The 22,362-nt window shown below is 45.2% G+C and overlaps 1 protein-coding gene across 1 annotated transcript in view; it reads left to right on the top strand.

The window, feature by feature from the left end:
- OSBPL10 (oxysterol binding protein-like 10) overlaps positions 1-22,362 on the top strand; it is a 324,826-nt gene that overhangs the window by 288,744 nt on the left and 13,720 nt on the right. The window contains exon 8 of the mRNA XM_011961538.1: positions 14,620-15,100. Within this exon, the coding sequence (XP_011816928.1) occupies positions 14,620-15,100 (481 nt within the window). The remainder of the gene's footprint in view (positions 1-14,619; positions 15,101-22,362) is intronic.

The following is a 22,362-nucleotide window of genomic DNA, read 5'->3' as shown; positions in this document are numbered from 1 at the left end:
CACAGGTGTGTGCCACCATTCCCAACTGATTTTTTGTATCTTAAGTAGATATGGTGTTTCACCATGTTGCCCAGGCTGGTCTCGGAACTCCTGACCTCAAGTGATCCACCAGCCTTGGCCTTCCAAAGTGCTGGGATTATAGACATGAGCCACCATGCCTGCTTGCTTGTATTTTTAAAGGGTAATTTTGACTCTCCTGTGAAAAATAGACTGAGGCGGGGTGACTGGGGTGTGAAGAGCAGGAGTTAGGGTAGAAGGGAAGAGGAAGCTGGCCGGGCGCGGTGACTCACGCCTGTAATCCCAGCACTTTGGGAGGCCGAGGCGGGTGGATCACAAGGTTAGGAGTTTGAGACCAACCTGGCCAACATAGTGAAACCCTGTCTCTACTAAAAATACAAAAAATTAGCTGGGTGTGGTGTGGGCACCTGTAATCCCAGCTATTCGGGAGGCTGAGGCAGGAGAATTGCTTGAACCCGGGGGGCGGAGGTTGCAGTGAGCCGAGATCATGCCATTGCACTCCAGCCCAGGTGACAGTGCGAGACTCTGTCTCAAAAAAAAAAAAAAGGAGGAAGCTACTATGGTAACCCAGGTGAGGTGCTGGTGGCACAGTGCTAGTGGCTGATTCTGGATGTGCATAGAAGATACTGCCAACAGGATTTGCATATGATGTGCAGTATGAGAGAAAGAGAGGAATAAAAGATGACTCTAAAGTTTTGGCCTGAACAGCTAGAATAATTATTATTACTAATTGCTATTTGTTTTATTTTTTTTATTTTTTGTTTTATTGTGTTTTTAAATTTTGTTTTATTCTTTTATTTCTGGCCTGAACAGCTGTAATAATAATAATTATTAATTGCCATTTGTTTTATTGTTTTATTATTAATTGCCATTTATTATTAGTTGCCATTTGTTTCAATTATCTATTGCTGGTAACCACCCCCCAATTTTTTTTATTCATGGTTATGCAATCTGGAATGGGCTCAGCGGGGCAGCTCTTATGCTGGTCTTGCCAGTGGTCACTCATGCCTGTTGTTCACCGGTGAGTTGGACTTGGCCGGAAGAGCTGGGCTCTTCTTTCTTCATGAAGTCTTAGGACCTTTCTTTCTCCATGTGTTCTTCCCACATGGTTTCTCCAACTGGGTTGCCAGACTTCTTAAATGGCAGCTCAAGGCTTCTAAGATGGCAAAAGTGGAAGCTGATAAGCCTTCCTAAGACTTAGGCCCCAAACTGGCACAAGATCACTTCTATTTTATTGATCAAAGTAAGTCACAGATCCAGGCCAGATTGAAGGAGGACTATGCAAAAGTGTAAATTCCAGGAGGTGTGGTTTATTGGAAGTCAGCAATGTAACAGATTACCACTCCATTTTGTGGAGGAGGAGGAGACTAGGGAAGAACAGGTTGGAGATGTTGGGGCTATCACAAATCCAGTCTTGGATCTGATTAGATCTGAGATCTCCATCCACTAGGCATTCAAGAGGACATGTAGGCATGTGGATATACACAAATCTGGAGTTCGTGAGTGAGGCTCAGGTACAAGTTTGAGAGGAAACAATGTATAGATGGTGTTCAAAGCCATGAGGCTGGATGAGTTTCTCTAGAGAATGAGTAGAGACATGGGGAAAAATATCCAATTATAGGGTCCTGGGATATTCCAACACGGAGGGGTCAGGGAGATGGGAAGAATCTAGCAAAGGAGATTAAGAAGGTTCAGCCATTGAAGTAAGATAGAAGTCAGAGGAGTGTGATGTTGTGGAAGCCACGTGAAGAGAGAGTATCAAGAAGAAAGAATTGATCAGCTGTGTTAAATTGCTGCTGATGGGTCCAGAAAGCTGGGGCCTGCAAATGGACCCTTGTATTTGGCTTTGCCAAAGTCTGATTGGAGTGCATTCAAGGGAGAATGGGAAAAAATGTGGTATAAAGACAGGGAGTAAAGATAGCTCTTTAAAGGAACTTTGATATTAAGGGAACAGAAAATTGAGTGGAAACTGTAGGAGTATCTGAAATTAAGGGAGATTTGATTTCTTAAGATGCTTGAATGCTGATGGATTAAGAGACAGAGGAAAAAATGCTGCAGGAGAGAGGAAGCAGATAAGTGCGGGAATTTGAGGAGGTGAGAGGGCATGGGATCCAGTGCATGGAAGGGGAGTTGGCCAGAGATAGGATAATCCATCCATTGCAGCAGGGGGGCAGGCAGAGAGAGGGGTACAGACACCAGAAGATGGCAGGAGACCTTCGTGGTGCCTGGGATGGCATCTCACTGAGTTCCTGTCTATATATTACCTTGCATCTGAGTGCCTCTGTTTTCTCATCTTTAAAAGGGGGTTGATAATTGTACCTTCCTCATAGGGCCACTCTGTATGTATACACAGTGATGTGTGAAGGACTCAGAGCAGTGCCTGGCACAGAGTGCGTGCTGTGAGTGTTTGCTGTTATCATTATCAAGTGAACTTTCTCTCCGGACTGCTTCAGTTTTCCCACTGAGAAAAGCAGGAAGGTGACCAGCTGGGAGTGAAAAAGAGCAAAGGGTTATTAGAGGTTTGAGAAGGGAGGAGAAGACAGGAAATAAGTGGTTGGGGAGAGGAAGCAGGTAGGAGGATTGTCTCACACCACCAGGGGCCACTGAAGGTTTTGAGGTTGTGAATTTAAACTAAGAGTCTGTATGTTGTCTCTGTTTCTCTAAGAAAGTTGAGCTGCCAGATTGAGATATACAGAATGTGAGGGGCTGGATTAAACAGAGTTAAGGTTTTCTCGGTTAGTTGCCTGGATGGAAGGAGAGAGCAGCATTGTTGCTTGAGGCAGATCAAAGGGAGAAAGTATAGGGTTGGGCCAGGGACTCTACTGGGAGTGGAGGGAAGTGAGACCACAGCGGGGAGGTGGACAGTACAAGGTCAATGGGTCAAAGGTGCTGGTAGGACTAGAGACTGAATGGGGTGAATGGGACATATGGGGCAATAGCAGAGAGAGGGATGCTTGAACTTGAGATTTTGGGTGGTATTTAAAGATAATGGCAGCGTAGGATGTGTGTGTCTGTTTGTAACCCTGTATGGATTTCTCAGAGGATGTAGTCTAAAGTCCAATGTTATAGATATAGAAAAATATCGAACAGTGTATTTTGAATCCTTTCAGAGAGCCCAGCTGGCTTCAGAGAGTAGGTAGGAGGTTGGGGATGCAGATTGTGGCTAAAGCTAGTGGATTGAACTGTGCTCTGGTGATGAGGTCCCAGCCTAAAGATACCCAATTCATAGCTCATCAATCAAGAACACATGAGACAAGATTCATGGTTTGAGGCCGGGCGCGGTGGCTCATGCCTATAATTCCAGCACTTTGGGACGTCGAGGTGGGCGGATCACCTGAGGTTGGGAGTTCGAGACCAGCCTGACCAACATGGAGAAACCCCGTCTCTACTAAAAATACAAAATTAGCTGGGTGTAGTGGCACATGCCTATAATCCTAGCTCCTCGGGAGGCTGAGGCAGGAGAATCGCTTGAACCCGGGAGGTAGAGGTTGCAGTGAGCCGAGACTGTGCCATTGCACTCCAGCCTGGGCAACAAGAGCAAAAGTCTGTCTCAAAAAAAAAAAAAAAGATTCGTGTTTTGAAACAAAAGCTTGCTGAGATAATTTTCTGTGGCTCTTAAATAATTGTTTAAGTTGTTACTAATCAAAGAAACAAATGACCTTATTTTAGACCTTCTAAATCAGCAACGAAATAGTAGATACATATTTAGGGTATACAGGGTAAAAATGATACCCCAACTCCTTGCTGATGGCATTATAAATTGATTGCATTTTTAGAAAGCATTGACTACATGTGTCAAAAATCATAGCAATGTTCACTGAAACTTTTTTAAAAATTAAAATAATTTTAAAATTAAATGTTGAATAGATGCAAAAGAATATAAAATATATGGATAATATAGGGCAGGGGTCAGCAAACCTTTTTTTTTTTTGTAACAGAGTGTTACTCTGTCACCCAGACTGGAGTGCAGTGGCATGATCTCGGCTAACTCCAACCTCGGCCTCCCAAGTTCAAGTGATTCTCCTGCCTCAGCTTCCTGTGTAGGTGGGATCACAGGTGCACACCACCATGCCAAGCTAATTTTTGTATTTTTAGTAGAGATGGGGTTTCACCATATTGGCCAGGCTGGTCTCGAACTCCCAACCTCAGGTGATCCGCCCACCTCGACCTCCCAAAGTGCTGGAATTACAGGCAAGAGCCATTGCACACGGCCAGCAAACATTTTCTGTAAAAGGTCAGACAGGTGGCTCACATCCGTAATCCCAGTGGTTTTGAAGGCTGTGGCAGAAGGATCACTTGAGGCCAGGAGTTTGAGACCAGCTTGAGCAACATAGCAAGACCTTGTCTCTACCAAAACTACTTTAAAATTAGCCAGGTGTGGTAACACATACCTATAGTCCCAGCTGCTGGGGAGGCTAAGGCAGAAGGATCACTTAAGCCTAGGATTTTGAGGCTGCAGTGAGCTATGATCATACCACTGCACTCCAGTCTGGGCAACAGAGCAAGACATTTTCAAAAAATTTTTTCTTTGATTAAATAAAAGACCAGATAACAAGTGTTTTTGGCTTTGCAGACCATGTTCTATCTACTGTAACCATTCAACTCTGCCATTTGACCACAAAGGCAGCTGTAGATAATGCAGAAATGAATGGTTATAGTTTGTTCCAGTAAAACTGGTTGTCAAAGCAAGTGGAGATTTGGCCCATGGCTTGTATTTGTCGACCCCTGGTATATAGAATCACACTACAGCAGACATCATATACTCACCATGGGTTTACCGAAAGTGACGTCGTTACCTGTGTACCTTTTAATGGATATATAACATTCTGCCATATGGCTGCATTATCATTTACTTTCCCAACAGATAATCTGTGGTTGGTCACGTTGTCTCTTTTTGGCTTCTTGATGTTATAGGTAATGATATAGTGAACATCTTCTTGGTCATACAGCCTTTTTCCTTTGATTGAATTATTTCAGTAGGCCCGATTTCGAGCATCAATCACAATATGCAAAGATTAACGTTGTGGTGCTTGAGCTCCTTTGTGTAAAAGGGAAATTTTAACGAAAAGGGTCAGCAGGCCAGTGTTTATCCCGGAAATGAACCCCACAAGGCAGAGATGTGGACCTCAGGGATCTCTGGTCTCCCTGGGCCTGTTTCCACTTCTCTTGCCAGATCCCTCCAGCTGTTCTTCTCCCTGAATCTGGTTTTCAGTATACTGTCAAGCAAAGCCTGTTATCTCTCCCGAATGTTTGCCTTTTAATAGAAGACAGAGTGGAGACCTGGCTTCGCTAAACTTGTCTGTGTAAATCTGTTTCATGAGGCGATGCAGTTTGTGCGATCTCCATGCTCCCTTTCTGTCCTGTTGGCAGCAGCTCATCAATCCACACTTCTAGAAAGAGTGACAGTCACGATAGTCTGCAGGCCCCTTGAGGGTGTTGAGCGACCCAGCATGGGCCTTGGCCAAGCAGAGTTGATTCTCATTCCAGCTCTCCACTGACTTAGCCATTGTAAATTGCAAAACCTCTCTGGACACTAGTTTCCTCATCTGTAAAATGGAATAGTCGTACCTGCTTACAGGCATCTAAGAAGGTTACACAAGGTAATGAGTGCTGTGCTCTGGCTTGAGCTCTAAGAACAGTTTAAGTCTGCAATATTTCAAATATTCTCACAGCAATGTTTTTGTCTTATACAATTATTTCTCCTTTTTCTCTGAGCAGGTGACGGGTTGTTTATAGAAGCATCAGAGGTGGTCCCGGGGTTGCTCTGGGCATTGTGAGTCATTTTAGCTTTCAGCATTGTCACTGAAATATTATGTGACAAGTTTGTGTCTAATTTCTGTTGCTCGTATCTTCCCTGGTCTCCAAATGAGGTTACTGTTTCCTGATCATAGGGGTCTATAATCTGAGCCTGCCTAGAATGAGCATTTCCTGGATGCTAGGTAGGCACTGGACGGATTTAACACTGCCATTTGATACTCACAATCAACCTAGAAGGTTGGTATTTTTATTTTCTCCATTTTACAACTGAGGAATTGAGTCCTGGGGAGATGAATTTGCCACGTACACATGGCCAGTCACTGCTAAGGGATGACGTTCTGCTCCCAACTGAGTTCCTTCTGTGAGCTGGTGTCTGGGACTCTGGAAAACACAGGCATTAACTTCAGCAGATATCTTTCTATGTAGTAAATATCTTCTTGGAAAAAGTAAAATTTTAGTTCAAACTCTTCCCATCTAACAAAAATTTTAATGAATGCTGTTCATAATGCTTCAGGCACCATGAAATGGGTGTGAAGGGAGCTGCCAGGTTAAGGAAACCCAGGGAAAAGGTTGGCTAAGTAAAGAAACCTTTTGCAGTGTGAATTATCTGCCCTTTATTTTGTAAAATTGAATTTCTGTGTATTTCTCCTGGTTTTCTCAAAATAGGACATAAATGAACCTTTGTGGTGGTCGAGGCCTCTCTGCTTGCTTGTTTGCACTGGGTGTGTTTGCCAGTCTAAGGATAAAATAGGAAGATGACTTCCAAGGTTATGAAGTGATGCTTCTTTTTTCTTTCTTTTATTTTTCTTTAAAAAGATAAGGTCTTGCTCTGTCGCTCAAGCTGGTGTACAGTGGTGCAATCATAGCTCACTGCAGCCGGAAAATCCTGGGCTCAAGCGATCCTCCTGCCTCAGCCTACAAATAGCTAAGTCTGCAGTAAGACTGTGGGCATGCACCACCACACCTGGCTAATTTAAAAACATTTTTTTGTGTGTAGAGACAAGGTCTTGCAGCCAGGTTGGTCTTGAACTCCAGGGCTGAAGCAATCCTCCCACCTCAGCCTCTGAAAGTGCTGGGATCATGGGTCTGAGCCAGTGCACCCAGGCAACTGATGTTTCTTTGAAGAAAATTGCACCTACTCTTGGCCTTCTATTTGCAGAGGCCAGCTGTGCTCCCTGTTGTGGGGACGGGACTATCCCTCTTTCCAGGTGTCCTGTGCCTTCCCCTATGGCGATTGTTTATTTCAGATTTCTAAGAGCCTGAGAGCCCAACCTGAAGATTATTTACTTCTAGATTGATGCCACTTTAAATGTAATTAATTGTTCTCTGAGTCCCTAGTGCAGATCCTCTCTTTTTTTCCTTCCCCCCAAATAGTTCATTGTCTTAATTATGTTAATGGAAGAAAAGGCAGTCTTTATTGATGGCTCGGTAAATCCATAGCAGTGATTTCAGGCCATTTGGATGCCATCAGTCTGAACAGCTGGGCCGTCACTCACCCTCTGTCAGAGGCAGACAGCCCAATTAGTACTCACCACTCCTTGGCTCTGTATCCCGGGTGTCCACTGTCCAAGAAATGGATGATTAAATTACTTATTTGCAAACACACCAAAAAAAAAAAAAAAAGGAGAGGGTGCCCAGGAGATTGTATGACAGGAAGAAATCAGACCAGACTAGGAAGTCTGTTTTAATGAAAAGTATGACATCTTGTCCAGAGTGTTCAGTTCATGGTTTTGAAGTTGATCTGGTATTCTGCGCAAACTCCAATGAAACACACAACTGAAGATGAAAGAGGAAATAGTAATTCTGCTCCCAACCCATTCTGCTCCATCTCTCCAGGTATTCTTTATTTTCCTGCTCTGACAAAGCCACATCGTTTCAAAGTACAGAATACATACCTAGCAGATTGGACTTGATGTTGGCTGTGAGCCCATATTCCCTCAGTCTGCAATTTTGGGAAGGTTGTCTTTGAAAATTATTATGTTCTCAGGTATTGTATCCCCAGTAGAACCTTTTTTCTTTTTCCTCCAACTTTTTTATTTTGAATATTTTCCAGTCTACAGTAAAGTTGCAAGAATAGCAAAATGGACTCTCGTATTAGTTCTTGCATTGCTATAAAGAACTACCTGAAACTGGGTAATTTATAAAGAAAAGAGGTTTAGTTGATTCACAGTTTTGCAGACTGTACAGGTTCTGGGGAGGCCTCAGGAAACTTACAATCATGGCAGAAGGCGAAGGGGAAGCTCTCAACATCTGACATGGCCAGAGCAGGAGGAAGAGAGCAAAGCGGGAGGTGCTATATACTTTTAAACAACCAGATCTCATGAGAACTCACTGTCAGGAGAACAGCAAGGGGAAGTGTGCCCCCATTATCCAGTCACCTCCCGTCAGGCCCCATCTCCAACACTGGGGATTACAATTTGACATGAGATTTGAGTGGGGACACAAATCCAAACCATATCAACTTCCATATATTCTTCACCTTTTTTGGCCAATTACTAACATTTTGTGCTTTGCATTTCTTCTCCCTTCTTCCCTCTCTGCCAGCCTCTCTCCTCCCCTCCTGCCTCCTTCCTCCTTCCACTTTTCTCTCTAGCTCTCAAGCTCTCTCCCTCCAGAACTTTATCCATACACATGCATGTACATATGTGTGTTACACATTGTGTTAGTCCATTTTCGTGCTGCTGATAAAAGACATACCTGAGACTGGGAAGAAAAAGAGGTTTAACGGACTCAACAGTTCCGAATGGCTGGGGAGGCCTCACAATCGTGGCAGAAGGCAAGGAGGAGCAAGTCATGTCTTACATGGATGGCAGCAGGCAAAGAGAGAGAGCTTGTTCAGGGAAACTCCTCTTTATAAAACCACCAGATCTCATGAGATTTACTCACTATTAATGAGAACAACATAAGAAAGACCCACCCCCTTGATTCAATTACCTCCCACTGGGTCCCTCCCACGACATGTGGGAATTGTGGGAGTTACAATTCAAAATGAAATTTGGGTGGGGACACAGCCAAACCATATCATACATGTATGTTTACTTTTTGATTAACCATTTTAGAGTATGTTGCAGACATCATGACAGTTCTTCCCTACCCCTTTAGTGAGTATCTTTTAAGACGAAGGACATTATAGTATACATTTGTCACACTGGGAAAAGTAACATTGAGGCAATATTATTTCATATTCAGCCCATGGTAAATTTTCCCAAATTGTCCCAATCATGTCCTTTATGGCTATTTTTTAAAACTCCAGAATCCGACCCAGATTATGTTGCATTTGGTCGTTATGATGTCTCTAGTCTCCTTTAGCCTAGAAAATTCCCCTCCTTTTTCCCTTTCATGGCAGTGATACTGAAGAGTTCAAGTCAGGTTTTCTTTGCTTTCTTTTTTTTTTTTTTTTCAGACTGTTCCTCAGTTTGGGTTTTTTTTTCCCCCCTCATAGTTAAGAGTCAGACTAAACAATTTGGGCAGTAATAATTGGCAGAAGTTGCTGAGCAGAGCCTCTTTTTTTCCTTTTGGTAAAGAGAAGAGGAAGATGCCTTCATACAAGTGATTTCATTCCTTCTGGCTCCTTTGGAGCCTTTGAAGGCCCATCCTGGAGGTCATCCAGCCACATTCTTTTTGGCCCCAGAGGTGTCTTAGGAGATCCAGTAGAGTGTGGGGCAGACCGGTTTTGAGTCTACTCATTCATTAGACATTTAGAGTGCACTTCTGACACGTCAGGCTCTGGTTCCTTACCCCCCAAAACATGTTCCTGAAATAAGCTAGATTCCATGTAAGCTGGCTTCAGCCCAGAAGTTGGTATGTTATGTGAATATTCTCATGTTCCTCGAGAGAAGCAGCAAGCTGAAAACTTGGCTGGATATACTCAGAAGAATTAAAAGCATGGTGAGTGAGAATCTGCATTTAAAAATATGGGTAACTTCAAATGTCCATCTGTGACAGACTGGATTAAGAAAATGTGGCACATATACACCATGGAATACTATGCAGCCATAAAAAAGGATGAGTTTGCGTCCTTTGTAGGGACATGGATGCAGCTGGAAACCATCATTCTTAGCAAACTATCACAAGAAGAGAAAACCAAACACCGCATGTTCTCACTCATAGGTGGGAACTGAACAATGAGATCACTTGGACTCGGGAAGGGGAACATCACACACTGGGCTTATCATGGGGAGGGGGGAGGGGGGAGGGATTGCATTGGGGAGTTATACCTGATATAAATGATGAATTGATGGGTGCTGACGAGTTGATGGGTGCAGCACACCAACATTGCACAAGTATACATATGTAACAAACCTGCACGTTATGCACATGTACCCTAGAACTTAAAGTATAATAAAAAAAAAAAAAAAAATATGGGTAACTTAAATGTGTCAAAGGAAATGAAAGTGTCTCTCATGCAGTTCATCTGTTTGTCTTGTTTTTTGCTAGGTACTAAGGAATCAGGTGTCCATCCACTACAGTTTTGAAACGTGTGCATTAATAAAAGCCAAAAAGCCTTGCAGGTGGAGATATGTGTGAGGTGTAGAGGATGGGAATGAGGGGTTGTTGCTTTAGCCTTGGAAGCAGAAACAGTCAGAAAAAGCTTCACAGAGGAGAGAGCTACTTGAGCTGATGAACTTTTTGTCATATAGACAGGGCAGGAGAAAGGGCAGAAAAAGGGAGTTTGTGAGGGGAGATTTGTGCAGGGAGGGATGGGGGCAGTCAGTCAGGATATTGTGTGAGACCAGAGGGAGGTGGGGGCTTTATCTCTTACAGAGATTTTAGAAAGATGACTCTGGCTGTGGTGTAGAGGAGAGTTGGAGGTATGACAGGAGGCTGGACATCCAGTTCAGGAGCCACACCTCCCATGCCCTTCCTTCGTTGCAACAATCTCCCTTCCATTTATGATATTGATGATAGTGTTTGGAATGGTGGATTTTCTTGCTATGTTGGGAAGAGTGAAATAGCCTTAGAATGTGGGGCTCAAGTCCCACTGTCTTGCCCATTCTATCTCCTTTGCTCACTTCTTTTAAAAAAATTATAATTATTATTTGTAGTGATGGGTTCTCACTATGTTGCCCAGGCTAGTCTTAAAAACTCCTGGCCTCAAGTGATCCTCCTGCCTCAGCCTCCCAAATTCTTGGGATTCCAGGCATGAGGCACCATGCCTGGCCTTTCCCCCTCTTCTTAATCCATGACAGCAGCTGGGGTGGCTCAGACATCCTAACTGTCTCCCTTGTTCACTGAGAGAAGATGTTCTTGTTAACCAGAAGCAGATAATCGTGATGTGTCATGGGGTAATGACAGGGACTTGGAGGTGGCAGCTGGGAGCCTGAGGTTCCCTGCTGGCTCAGCCACTGGGTGGCTCAGGCATAGTGCCCTCACCTGTGGCACCAGGGCATTGCACAAAATCATCTTGAAGGCTGCCTTTTGGTTCTGACATTCCATGACTCAGGGTTCCAGGTGGAGTTCTTTTTCTTATTTATTTACTTACTTATTTATTTTTAATCCTTCAGCTTCTGAGTTCAGAAATGCTGACTAAATTGGGGGAAATATCGTAAATTCTTCTTTTCAAAAGTACCTAACTAGAGAGTACACATTGTATTGATTTTCCTTGTTAACTTTAATCTTGGGTACAAACATGAGGATTCTTGTCCAGAGGTGGAGTTATTGCCACAGAAGCCCCATTGCCATGGAGTGGGGAAAAAGACACCAGCCAAGGTTATGAAATTATCTTTGTTTGAAGTTATACCCATCAGGGCTGATGGCGTCAGTGTATATTTCTGTCCTTCCCCTCCCCTGGCCTGCCTTCTCATCACAGGGCCCCTGGGAACCTGGGAAGGGAGAGAGCAGGAGATGGAGTCACTTGGGGAGGGGAGGCAGATGCAGACATTTGTTGGCAGCCTGTCCTTTGTCATTGATTTGGCTTCATTAAGGGATTTCCAGGCTGCTTAAATTCACACTCGGCAACCTGTGCACCCTATCTGGGTGGAGTTCATAGGGGAGCCCTTGGGTGATTCTGGGGCAGAAGAGGAAAGTGTGGTGAGTATTTGGGGGTTAATTACTCTGCTATTGGACAGCTATGTGGTGGGAGAACACAGCCTGACCCCAGTGAAGCCTCATTGGAAGAGCAGCCCCCAGAGAGCGCAGTGATGGCTGCTGAATGATGACCTGTCCCCGCGAAAAAGTCATAGAAAGTAATAGAGGTGGCATCTGAAGGCTGTTTCAACCTAAATGCTTTTCTTGGCCAGATGAGATCCTAGGACAGCCAGATTCTCAATTTTTTTCAAGTCGTGGATTAAAGAAAATTAGGAAACCTCCACTGATTTGCATAGTTGTGTTTTTAAATAACGTTTCTTCTTTGTGTGTATTATAAAAGCAAAGCAGAAAGATACTCAGAAAAAAGTGTTGAAATCACTCAGTTCTATCACCCAGACAGACATGTTAACATTTTGAGTGTTTTTTATGGTTCTTGGATTGTATTACATTTCAATTTTACATCTGGCTGCTTTTTTATTTAGCACAGGTACATTTTCTCCTGACATACTTTTTAAATGAAAGATAGAAAAGCATTAAAGGAGCTCTACCAAGATTTACCTCTCTAGCAGATGGGGTTTTTTCTAGTTTCCTCTGAAATTTCTGTACTTTGCTGTTTTCATGTCTGCCTGTCTCTCTCTGGACATCTGTATTAGTCCCTTGAGTGTCGCTGTGACAGAATGAGACTGAGTAGTTCTTAAGAAAAGTACATTTATTTAACTCGCAGTTCTGCAGACTGGGAAGTTTAAGAGCATAGTGTCACATCTGGCTGGCTTCTGGTGAGGGCCATGCGCTGGGTCAAAACGTGGCAGAAAAGGGAGCGGGTGTGTGCAGAGATCACGTGGGAAGCACAAGGGTCTAGGAAGCCAAAGTCGCTTCTAGAACAGCATGCTCTTGCGGTCCCTAATTCAGTCCTGAGAGAGTGAGAACTCGCTCCTGAAGGAAGGCATTAATCTCTTCATAAGGGATCTGCTCCCATTACCTACACACCTTCTGCTAGTCCCCACCTCCCGACACTGACACATTGGGGATCAAATTGCAACACACATTTGAGAGGGGACAAACTCAAACCACAGCGGCGTCTCTTCTCCCTTCCATCATATCCAAGCCATTTGCAGGGAGTGGGGTTGGAATCCTGAAGTAGAGTCAGGGTTGCAGATCTATGAGCCTGTGTGATATTTGTGGTCCATGATCATACAGCCTCCCAAATGTTTTCATGGGGGTGAAGGACTGCAGAAAGGAAGGACAGAATTCGTTATGTAAAGAGAGATTGTAAACCAGCCCCATGGTGTTGGTCAACTTGCTGGAATCCGGCGTGTTGCCTGCATGGCCCAGCAGATCTGGGCTAGCTTTCCAGTTTCAAAATCCTGTGAGTCCATGTTAGGAGGAACAGGATGAGATGCTCCGGATTAAGGCTGGCTGTGTGTTGCAGCTAAGTAGGTGGATTATTAATACCCGATAACTCCTTGGGAGGCCGAGGTGGGTGGATGGCTTGAGCTCAGGAGTTCACGATGAGCCTGGGCAACATGATGAGACCCCGTCTCTACTAAAATAAAAAAAAAATTAGCTGGGTGTGGTGGCAGGTGCCCATAGTCCCAGCTACTCAGGAGGCTGAAGCAGGAGAATCGCTTGAACCCAAAAGGTGGAGGTTGCAGTGAGCTGAGATTGCACCACTGCACTCCAGCCTGGGTGACAGAATGTGACTCTGTCTCAAAACAAACAAAAAAACAAATACCCGATATTTGTTTTAAGTTATTTTAAGATCACTCTAGGACAGTGAAAGATGGACTTTCTCTTCTTTAAAAAGCAGCAACAGTAATGAGTTATGGGCTTCTCAGTTTCAGAATACCTTCAGTTGCTTTAAGTGACTTAAAGCAAATGATCAAGTAATCATTGGGTTACAGACATTTGGAGTTGTAGAGCCCTCTGAGTGACCACCTGGATCCGCTTTGGATCAATGAGAAGTCTCTGTCTTATCTCTACCAGAGTTATCCGGGCCCCTACAAGGTTTCTGTCTTCAGTCATGGTGCCAATAACAAACGTAGGGGTAGCCACTCTGCCAGTCCTTTAGCAGCAGGTTCTGTATGTTAAGTGCCAGCCTGCTTTGTAACTTCCACTAGTTTCTCCTGGACCAGCCTTGAGGACCGACCTTCACAGATGGAATCACCATGGCCCCTCTTCTGTGTGGCAGCTCTGTGGACATTTGCCTGCTGATGGGCCTGCCCCCTCCTGGAGCTGGGCCCTTTCCACAGTCCTACCCTTCCTCGATCATGGTGGGGCTTGTACACCATTCTTCTACCGAGGCCTCCCAATGCACACTGTCATTGGTGGTGGGTCCTGGTCTGCCTGGACCCCCATGAAGTGGCACCAACAAACCCCAGTATCCATGTTTGTGGGAACACATTGATTGCCGTCTCCCCTACCCCCGCCGCCCCACTTGTTCGTGCCTGATGGCAGGGGGAATACAGAAAAGCCCTTCGAGGCTGTTTCCTTCACATCCGTAAATAATGGAGAGCTAGGGGAGAGACGGCAGTGGAGACTGGGACAGAGACTGTTGTGTTAGCCCAGGTAAGCAAGGAAGAAAATGACTCAGAACAGTCTTGTTGACAAAGCTGGGCTCCCATTGATTCCACTGCCACTTCTCATTCCTTTGATATTGTTTCCCTTGACTTGTCATTTGTGCACAAGTCAAAACAGACTGCTCCCTGGCTGGAGATGTTACGAATCTGCTTGACAGTGGTTGCAGCCTTTACTTTTCTTTTCAGCTTTTCCATGTAATCCCAGGGATTCGTGTCTGACTTTGTGTCCTTCCAAATGCAGGTGGTGCTTCCCACCTTTATCCTGGAGAAGCGATCTTTGCTGGAGATGTATGCAGATTTTATGGCTCACCCAGATCTACTGCTGGCCATCACCGCTGGGGCCACACCAGAGGAGAGAGTCATTTGCTTCGTGGAGTATTACCTCACAGCCTTTCACGAGGGCCGCAAGGGCGCTTTAGCCAAGAAGCCCTACAACCCCATCATAGGCGAGACATTTCACTGCTCCTGGGAAGTTCCCAAGGACAGGGTCAAGCCTAAGAGGACTGCTCCCCGCTCTCCTGCTGGCTGTCATGAACACCCAATGGCCGATGACCCTTCCAAAAGCTACAAACTAAGGTTTGTGGCTGAGCAAGTGTCCCATCACCCACCCATCTCCTGCTTCTACTGTGAGTGCAAGGAGAAGAGACTGTGCGTCAACACTCACGTCTGGACCAAAAGCAAGTTCATGGGCATGTCCGTGGGGGTCTCTATGATAGGGGAAGGTAAGCCACGTCGTGTGTTGGAGTTTGGCTCTTACACGGTGACGTTTCTATACCTGGTAGATGATTGAGAATGGTGTGTGTGGAGTTTTTTGTTGTTGTTGTTTTTAACTTGCTTTGGAATTACCGGGTGGGTGGTAAAAGGGATGGGTTTTGTTATGTGGAGACAAGGTCTGGTAATTTCCCAGTGGGGCCACGGTAATGGATATGTGCCTGACAGCCGCCCACCTGGACCTTCGCACCTGGACCTTCCCGTGCTGTGCGTGTGCGTGCGCGTCTTACAGGTACGTTTTTCTTTCAGCTTTGCATGAATATAAGAGTTGGCCTCCAAATCTGTGAAAACACATTTTTATTCCTCCTCACTGGTGTTCTGGCTCACAGACAATGAGGATAATCATGCTGCCTATTCAAAATCTGCTCATAAAAATTCCCAAGACAAATCTTTCGACTGTATGCTAGAAATTCTGAAGAAAGAACATAGTATAATCACGCCACTGGTAGATCACGCATTCTTATTTTAGCAAATAGCTGTGAATGAAGTTTATTCATTGTTTGAAGAAACCTATAATAATCCTTGTTAAATTCAAGCGTCTGTGTTACTGGTTCTGCCAACTTTTTTTTGAGTCACAAATGTCTTCAAGGCTCTAAGGCTGTGATTCTCTTCCTAGAAAAAAAGAATCGAACTCCAAATTTGTCTTTGAGTTTCAGAGAGTACATGGCTCCTTAGAAGCCCTTCCAAAACCCCATGAGATAAAAGCACCTTTCATTCCCTTAGCACATTTTTATCGAGCACCTGCTGGATGCTGGGCATTGCCTTAGGAGCTGTGGCTACTTGAGTAAACAAAACAGACCAAAAAAGCTGTGTTCTTATGATGCTTCTATTCTCCTTCTTTCTCATGGGGAAATGAAATAAGTAAATAAAGTTGATTGTGTGGTAAGTTGAAGAACGATAAGTGTTGTAGAGAAACATAAGCAGGTAGGGGTGTGGGGAAGACGAAGGAGAGGGCAGCTGAACTTTCAGATGAGCTGGCCAGTGGGAAGCCCTCACTAAGGTGTTCTTTGAGCAAAGACCCAAAGTGGGCAAAGAGCGGGCAAGGCAAGCCTTATAGATCACTGGGAAAGAGTTTGTGTGCAGAAAGAATGAGGCAGAGGCCTAGAGGTAAAATGTCCCTGGCATGGGGATGCAGACAGGAAGCCCATGTGACTGGAGCAGGGTGAACAGGGGCAGGTGGAGGTCAGGGAGGTGATGGTGGACAGATTATATAGGACCTCATGGGCTATTGCTAAGGACACTGGCTCTTACAGTGAGGGAGCCATGAAGCCACTGGCACTTTTGAGCAGGAGAGTACCAGGCTCAGTCTCACAGTTGAGCAAGACTGCTCCAGCCACTTGTTGAAAACAGACCCTGACAGGGGTAATGGTGGAAACAAGGAGACTAGGGAGGAGGTTGTGAGAATAACTAAGCAGGTGATGATGGTGGCTTGGACCAGGTGGAAAATAGTGGAGAAAGTAAAAGTAGTGGAGTAGTAAGGATCTGGATGGATTCTAAAGTTAGAGCCAAGAGGATTTGCCTCTGGATGGGATGTGGAGTGTGAGAGAAAGTGTTGCCAAGGTTTTGACCTGAGCGCCTAGAAGGATGGACTAGCTGTTAACTGAGATGGGAAGACTGAGGGTTGGGTATTGGGCTACTTTGAAGGGAAAGTATGGGAGTTCAGGGCGGTTGTTAGGGTTTGGTCATTGAAGGGAGTGCTAGAGTAGGCAATTGTGTATGCAAGCTGGAGTTTCATAGGGAGGGTCCTGGCTGAGATAAAATATTTAAGGCCTTGAGACTAATGTGACTGCTGAGTGAGCACTGATTTCTGAAGCATTAAGCAGCATTAAGAGGTCCACAAGATGAACGGCCAGCCGAGGAGACTGATGAGGGGTGGCCAGAGAAGTAGACTGAATGGAATGGGAGAAGGTGCTCCCTGCGAGGCAGGTGAAGAAGGGCTTCAAAGTGCGAGAGTGATCAGTTGCATCACGTGATGCCTGGTTACTTCAGTAAGATGAGAACTGAGAAGTGATCATGGATTTTGGATCATGAAGGTCACTCGTGACCTTGACAGCAGTTGTCAGTGGAGTAGCACTAGTGAAAATCTGACTAGAATAAAGTCAAGAGAGAAGGAAGGAGAGGAATTGGGGACTGTAAATGTAGACAATTCTTCCTTATTTAGGGTTTGCATGCAATGGTTCTATTTAGGAAAATACCCGCTCTTGGGTTCCGCTGGTCTGTTAGGTTTACACCCCAAAGTGCCGTCCCCGTTGCATAGATAAGACGGCAGCTCCACAGTGCCCACAGATGCACTCAGCATTCGTGTCGGGCCTTCCCCGGGGTCTTCCTTGCACACAGGTCTAGTCATCAGCCAGCTCCTGCTGCACTCCTCACACCTTCCTCTCAAGGATCAATCAGGATCAAGAAGTTCACCAATGAGACATTCATTAATTTGCGCAGGAGGCCAGGGACACACCTGTCACCAGGATGATGTTGGGCCACCCAGTTTAGGTCTTTTCCACAATTCAGATGGAAGTGGGTTGTATCTGTGGGGGAAAGATGTAAAAATACATCTATCTTCAGATAAACCTCATCGGTAATGAATATTATCCCCCTCTTAGGTTATCTTCTGTGAGAGTGCAGTATTGCAACTATTTTCCAATTAGAAAAGTCCCAATTTATGACTGGCTTGTCTGGCTTTTCCTGCTGGTGACAAGGGGAGAGAGATGCCAGAAGTCGTCTCTCTTCTTAAAGAGGAGCTGTTACCAGTGATGACTGGACCATGAAATCTTGTAGCTGAAAGGGCATTTCTCCGCCATATGCTCCAGGGTTTCCAGCTGTGCTGTAGAGAATCCCAGGCTCCTTAGAGGGGCACAGGGAGTGAGTGGTGAGGCTGGTCTTCTTCCCAAGTCCACTCCGGCCTGAGCATCTCCGTCCATCCTTACCTGTTTACCAGATGGACTTCCCTATACAAGTTTATTTCCAAAAGGATTCTGTTGCTTCAGAATGCTCAGCAGATCTTGGATGAGTCCAGCTATCCTCATTTCACAGATGACGAGCCCGAGAGGGGCAGCTTGCCTAGGAACCCATGCATAATTCACAACAATATCCATCCTGCCCTCAGCATAAGCCATTAAAGGGGGATGCAGGGCAGCTGCTGGGGTCTCCTTGAGTCAGGGGCCATTTCTCAGCTCATCTCTGACCTGTGGATGAGATACCAGAATCTGAGGAGGTTCAGGCAGCCCCCTGAGTTCACAAGCCCAGGAAGAGCAGAGGAGCAGGATTGAGCAGCAGGCGGTGGGCCAGGGAAGGGGGACCTGGTCAAGGGGGGTTAGAGCCCTACTTGGACACAGCCAGGGCTGTTGAGGCCTGTCTCTGACACTGAGAAAACTTGATTCAAGTGTGTTTCTCGGAGGAGCAGGGCTACAGGAACAAGAGGTATTTCCTCACCGGCTTCTTTTCTGACCCCAGTGACTGCTTGTTCTCCTGAACTCTGCCTTCTCCTTGGATGAAGCGACAGGGAGCTGCCACCACGCAGCACTGTTTGGGTTAAAGCCCCCTGGCAGGTTTCAGGAAGTGTGTCTCAGCCCAGACTGGGGACTCTTGAAGTTGCATGAACTGAGAGCTCTGGTTAGAATACTCGGGTAGCTCTTCCTGTTGAAAGCAGGGAGAAGATTGCCAAGGACTCCCCTGTGGGAGGAGTTGTTCACATTGATTTTTATACTTGAGTTTGTAATTAGAAATGGGAGCAACATTAATCCTGATTTTGACTTATCTGGGGCTCTGTGTTTTCGTAGGTTGCTTCAGGCTTGCCTCATGCTATAAGGTTTATATTGGTAAAAAAAATCTTTTCCTTTTCTTAAAAACAAAAATTGGTATTCAGGAGACTCATCTCATTCTATTTAATTTTATTCCTTATTCTAAATTTCCCACATAATAAATATTTTGAAGAGGAAATATGTTTGTTTGCTAGAGAAGGTACAGAAGGCAGGCAGTTCACACTTTGTATTTATGTCCCGTATGCAAGATGATTCCTTACACATTTTCTACAGATAGTATTTTAAACATGTTTACCTCTTATCTGTAACAGTGGTGGCTCAAATAAATCTGTCATTTACCCATTCACTTATCCATTCCTCCGTTTATTTGTTAAGTGATTGGCACCATCCTTAATGCCAGAGATGCAGCAGAGGCCACAGCACACAGATTCCGCGCCCCCGGGAGCTCATGCTCCAACAGGAGGGCCAGAGAGAAGACAAGACATGTGCGTGAAGTCTTCAGTGTGATAGATGGTGATTGACACTAAGACAAAGTAGGAAGGAGGAGAGAGAGTGAAGCTGGGGCAGGGAGGTTGCAATTTTCCCTAATGTGGACCTCAACAAGATAGAGCAGCTGAGGAAAGGCCTGAAGCAGGTTTAAGAAGGGGTCTTCTAGGCAAAAAAGAACAGCAAGTGGTAAGGCTCCAAGTTGCGAGCGAGTGGCTGGGGTATTTTGAGGACAGCCAGGGGCCACTGTGTCTGCAGCAGAGTGAGTGGGTGGCTGGGAAGAGAGGAAATAAGGCCAGAGAGGAGAGGCCACATTTTGGGATCTGATTTTGGGGACCTGGAAGGACTTTGCTGTTTGCTCTGAGATGGCAGTCGCTGGAGGGTAGACGTGATTTTAGCAGCATCCGTGTTGGCTGAGTGAAGAATAGGCTGAAGGCAGAAGTGGAGAGGGCCCAGTGCAAAGATAGAAGTAGAGAGGGAAGTTGTTCCTTATTTCTCTTCTTTCCCCAGCCCCCCTCCCACACACACGCATGCACACATGCACACACACACACGCACATACACACACACAGTTTGAATCTGTGATTAGTCAGAGTAAGTGCTTGGTGAATAGAATGCCTTTTGTCTGGGGATTTCCCTGCACTCAACGGAAGTGCTTGTTGCCGCTTGTCAAGGCATGGGAAAGCCAGATTCTTAAATTGGAGTAGAGGGTCAATGCCTCAGTGTGTGAGCCCCTAATTCTTGCCATTAGACAAATATGTGGACATTTTTGAAAAGGTAGATTTGCAAATCCATTGTTAGTGATTTAGGGAATTCTTTACAGAAACACAATCTCTCCCTTCAGGATCCTTCCTTCCCTACCAAATAGTAGTCACTGTTCCCCTGTCTCCGACCACCAGCAGTGGGCTCCAACAAGGAGGTGGGTGTGCAATGGTGTCACATGTGTGATTGTGTTTTAAAGCTGGTTGTTCTCCCTTCCCCACACAATGTGTTCATCTTTCCCTTCTTTCCCACGCCTCTACACAGCGTGTTCATCATCATCATCTTCTTCCCTCTGCTTCCCTGCACCCTCGTCCTTTCTGTCTCCCTCTGGTGTCTCTAGCCCTTTCACTTAAACTGCACCATCAACAGGGCACCCCTCAGCCCAGCACAGCACATGGCCTCCTTTCATTGCCTCTGCAGCTGAACTTGAGAGAATGATGAGGTCCTTTTAGCCCTCTGTCCCCTGAACTAACCGACATCTTTACTCTGTCTTACTGTTGGCCGTTGTTGAATGTCTGTGTCTCCACAGGGTAGGCCTGTGAGGTCTCAAGATCGTAGCTCCTCCGTTACTCATAGGCAGCAGGCAGGGACTGGAGCCCTTGATTCACTTTACCCAGCCCAGGACCACAGTGTCATGGGTGAGAAGCCATGGAACACCCTCTCCTGAGGCCCTCAGATGCAGCCTGCAGATGAAGCAGAATTAGAATTTGCTGCTTTTTTTCTAACTGCTTGAAAATTCCACTCAGAACTTCTCAATAGCATGCTGAGTTCAGAAAGAAGATTCTGGAGAGAGACTGTGAAAGGCCCCTCCTGGACATGGCTCTTCCTGGCCACTTACCTGATGTTCTTCCTGCTGTGGGTGGGCCTGGGCAGGGCTGGGGGACCCTTGGCTCGTTCTTGTGAGACCTTGAGTTTGCCTAAGTCCTTTCAGTAGCCATATCCCCTTATCTTTTTTATTAATTAAAATGTGTCCTCTGTAACGCAGGATCTGATTTTTCACACAAACGATTTCTGAGAATCTCCAAACTTTGAAGCAGAAGATTCTGGCTCTCACACTCAGAGCTCCTTTGATTGGGGGAAGGCAGGAGGTCAGATAGTTTCCCTCACCTTGCATATTTCCTGCACATTCCATGAATTTGTTGATTGGGTATAAATAATGCTTTTTCCATCTCCTCATTATAAAAATGAGATCTTACATGGGTCCACTTGAAATTGTGAATGTAACTATGTGGGCTTATCTCTTAAATCATGGCCTTTAGGCTGTGGCATATTTGGCTGTAATGAAATGCTATTATGAAGTGCTTCATTATGCCCTGAATTCACTCAGGTTGACCCCAGAGACTGCACCGCTTTCTCCCATCCTGTCGTTTCTATTGCTCTGACAGTGAGAGCTGACACCGTTCAGTCAACGTAAGACTTCTGTCCATGGTGTGGGATGCTCACCCCTCCCAACCCCGCACCACTGTGGAGCTGAGGGGTGTTCAGCTGCTCTTTGCAGCCCACTTCCCTCAAAATGCCTGAATCAATGGCTGGTAAATGATACAGGCTCTTAATTGAGTCTGTGGGGAAAGACAGTTCTAATGAGAGGAAGCGACATGATTGCCACTGGGCTCGTGAGTGTCGATGCTGCCGGCTCTGCAAACACACTTCCCAGAGTTCCTTCTGTGACACTGCTTTCCAGAATCAATGTCCCAGATGAATATTTTGGTTCCTCAGATTGAGATTGGGCACAAAATTATTTTAAGTTTATCAGTTTGAAAATCGTAATGCTTTGCCTTTATGTTTATTGGTGAATCAATTTGTGGAATTTCAAATGAAGATTTCCCAGCCTGAGGACTAACCATGCATGGAAGGATTGATTATTTGATGTTTTTTTAAAGCTTTTCTTAGCTGTTAGGCCAAATGAAGAAGTAACTTATATTTGTGATCCCATTTGTAAGTCTAATTTTAATGTAGTCTTTTATTCATGTTAAGGAGAGTTTTTTTTTTTTTTTTTTAAATGTAACCCTGCAAAAAAAGAGTACTAAGAAGGCATAATTGCAGGTGATTTAATGAATGAACACACATTTATGGATTTTCAGAAAAAAAGCCAAAGGCATGTGGTCTTGCCAATGCCTTCTAATCAGTTTAGCTCGGAGGCTTACTGACCTCCCCCAGGACTTGGGGGGAAATTTACCTTGATTTGGAAGAGATTTTTCTGAAGACAA

The sequence above is a fragment of the Colobus angolensis genome, unplaced genomic scaffold (assembly GCF_000951035.1).
Source record: "Colobus angolensis palliatus isolate OR3802 unplaced genomic scaffold, Cang.pa_1.0 Scaffold56, whole genome shotgun sequence".
NCBI classification, from domain to species: Eukaryota; Metazoa; Chordata; class Mammalia; order Primates; family Cercopithecidae; genus Colobus; species Colobus angolensis.
Note: the sequence above shows the minus strand (reverse complement) of the source record. Positions and strands in the feature narration are given on the sequence as shown.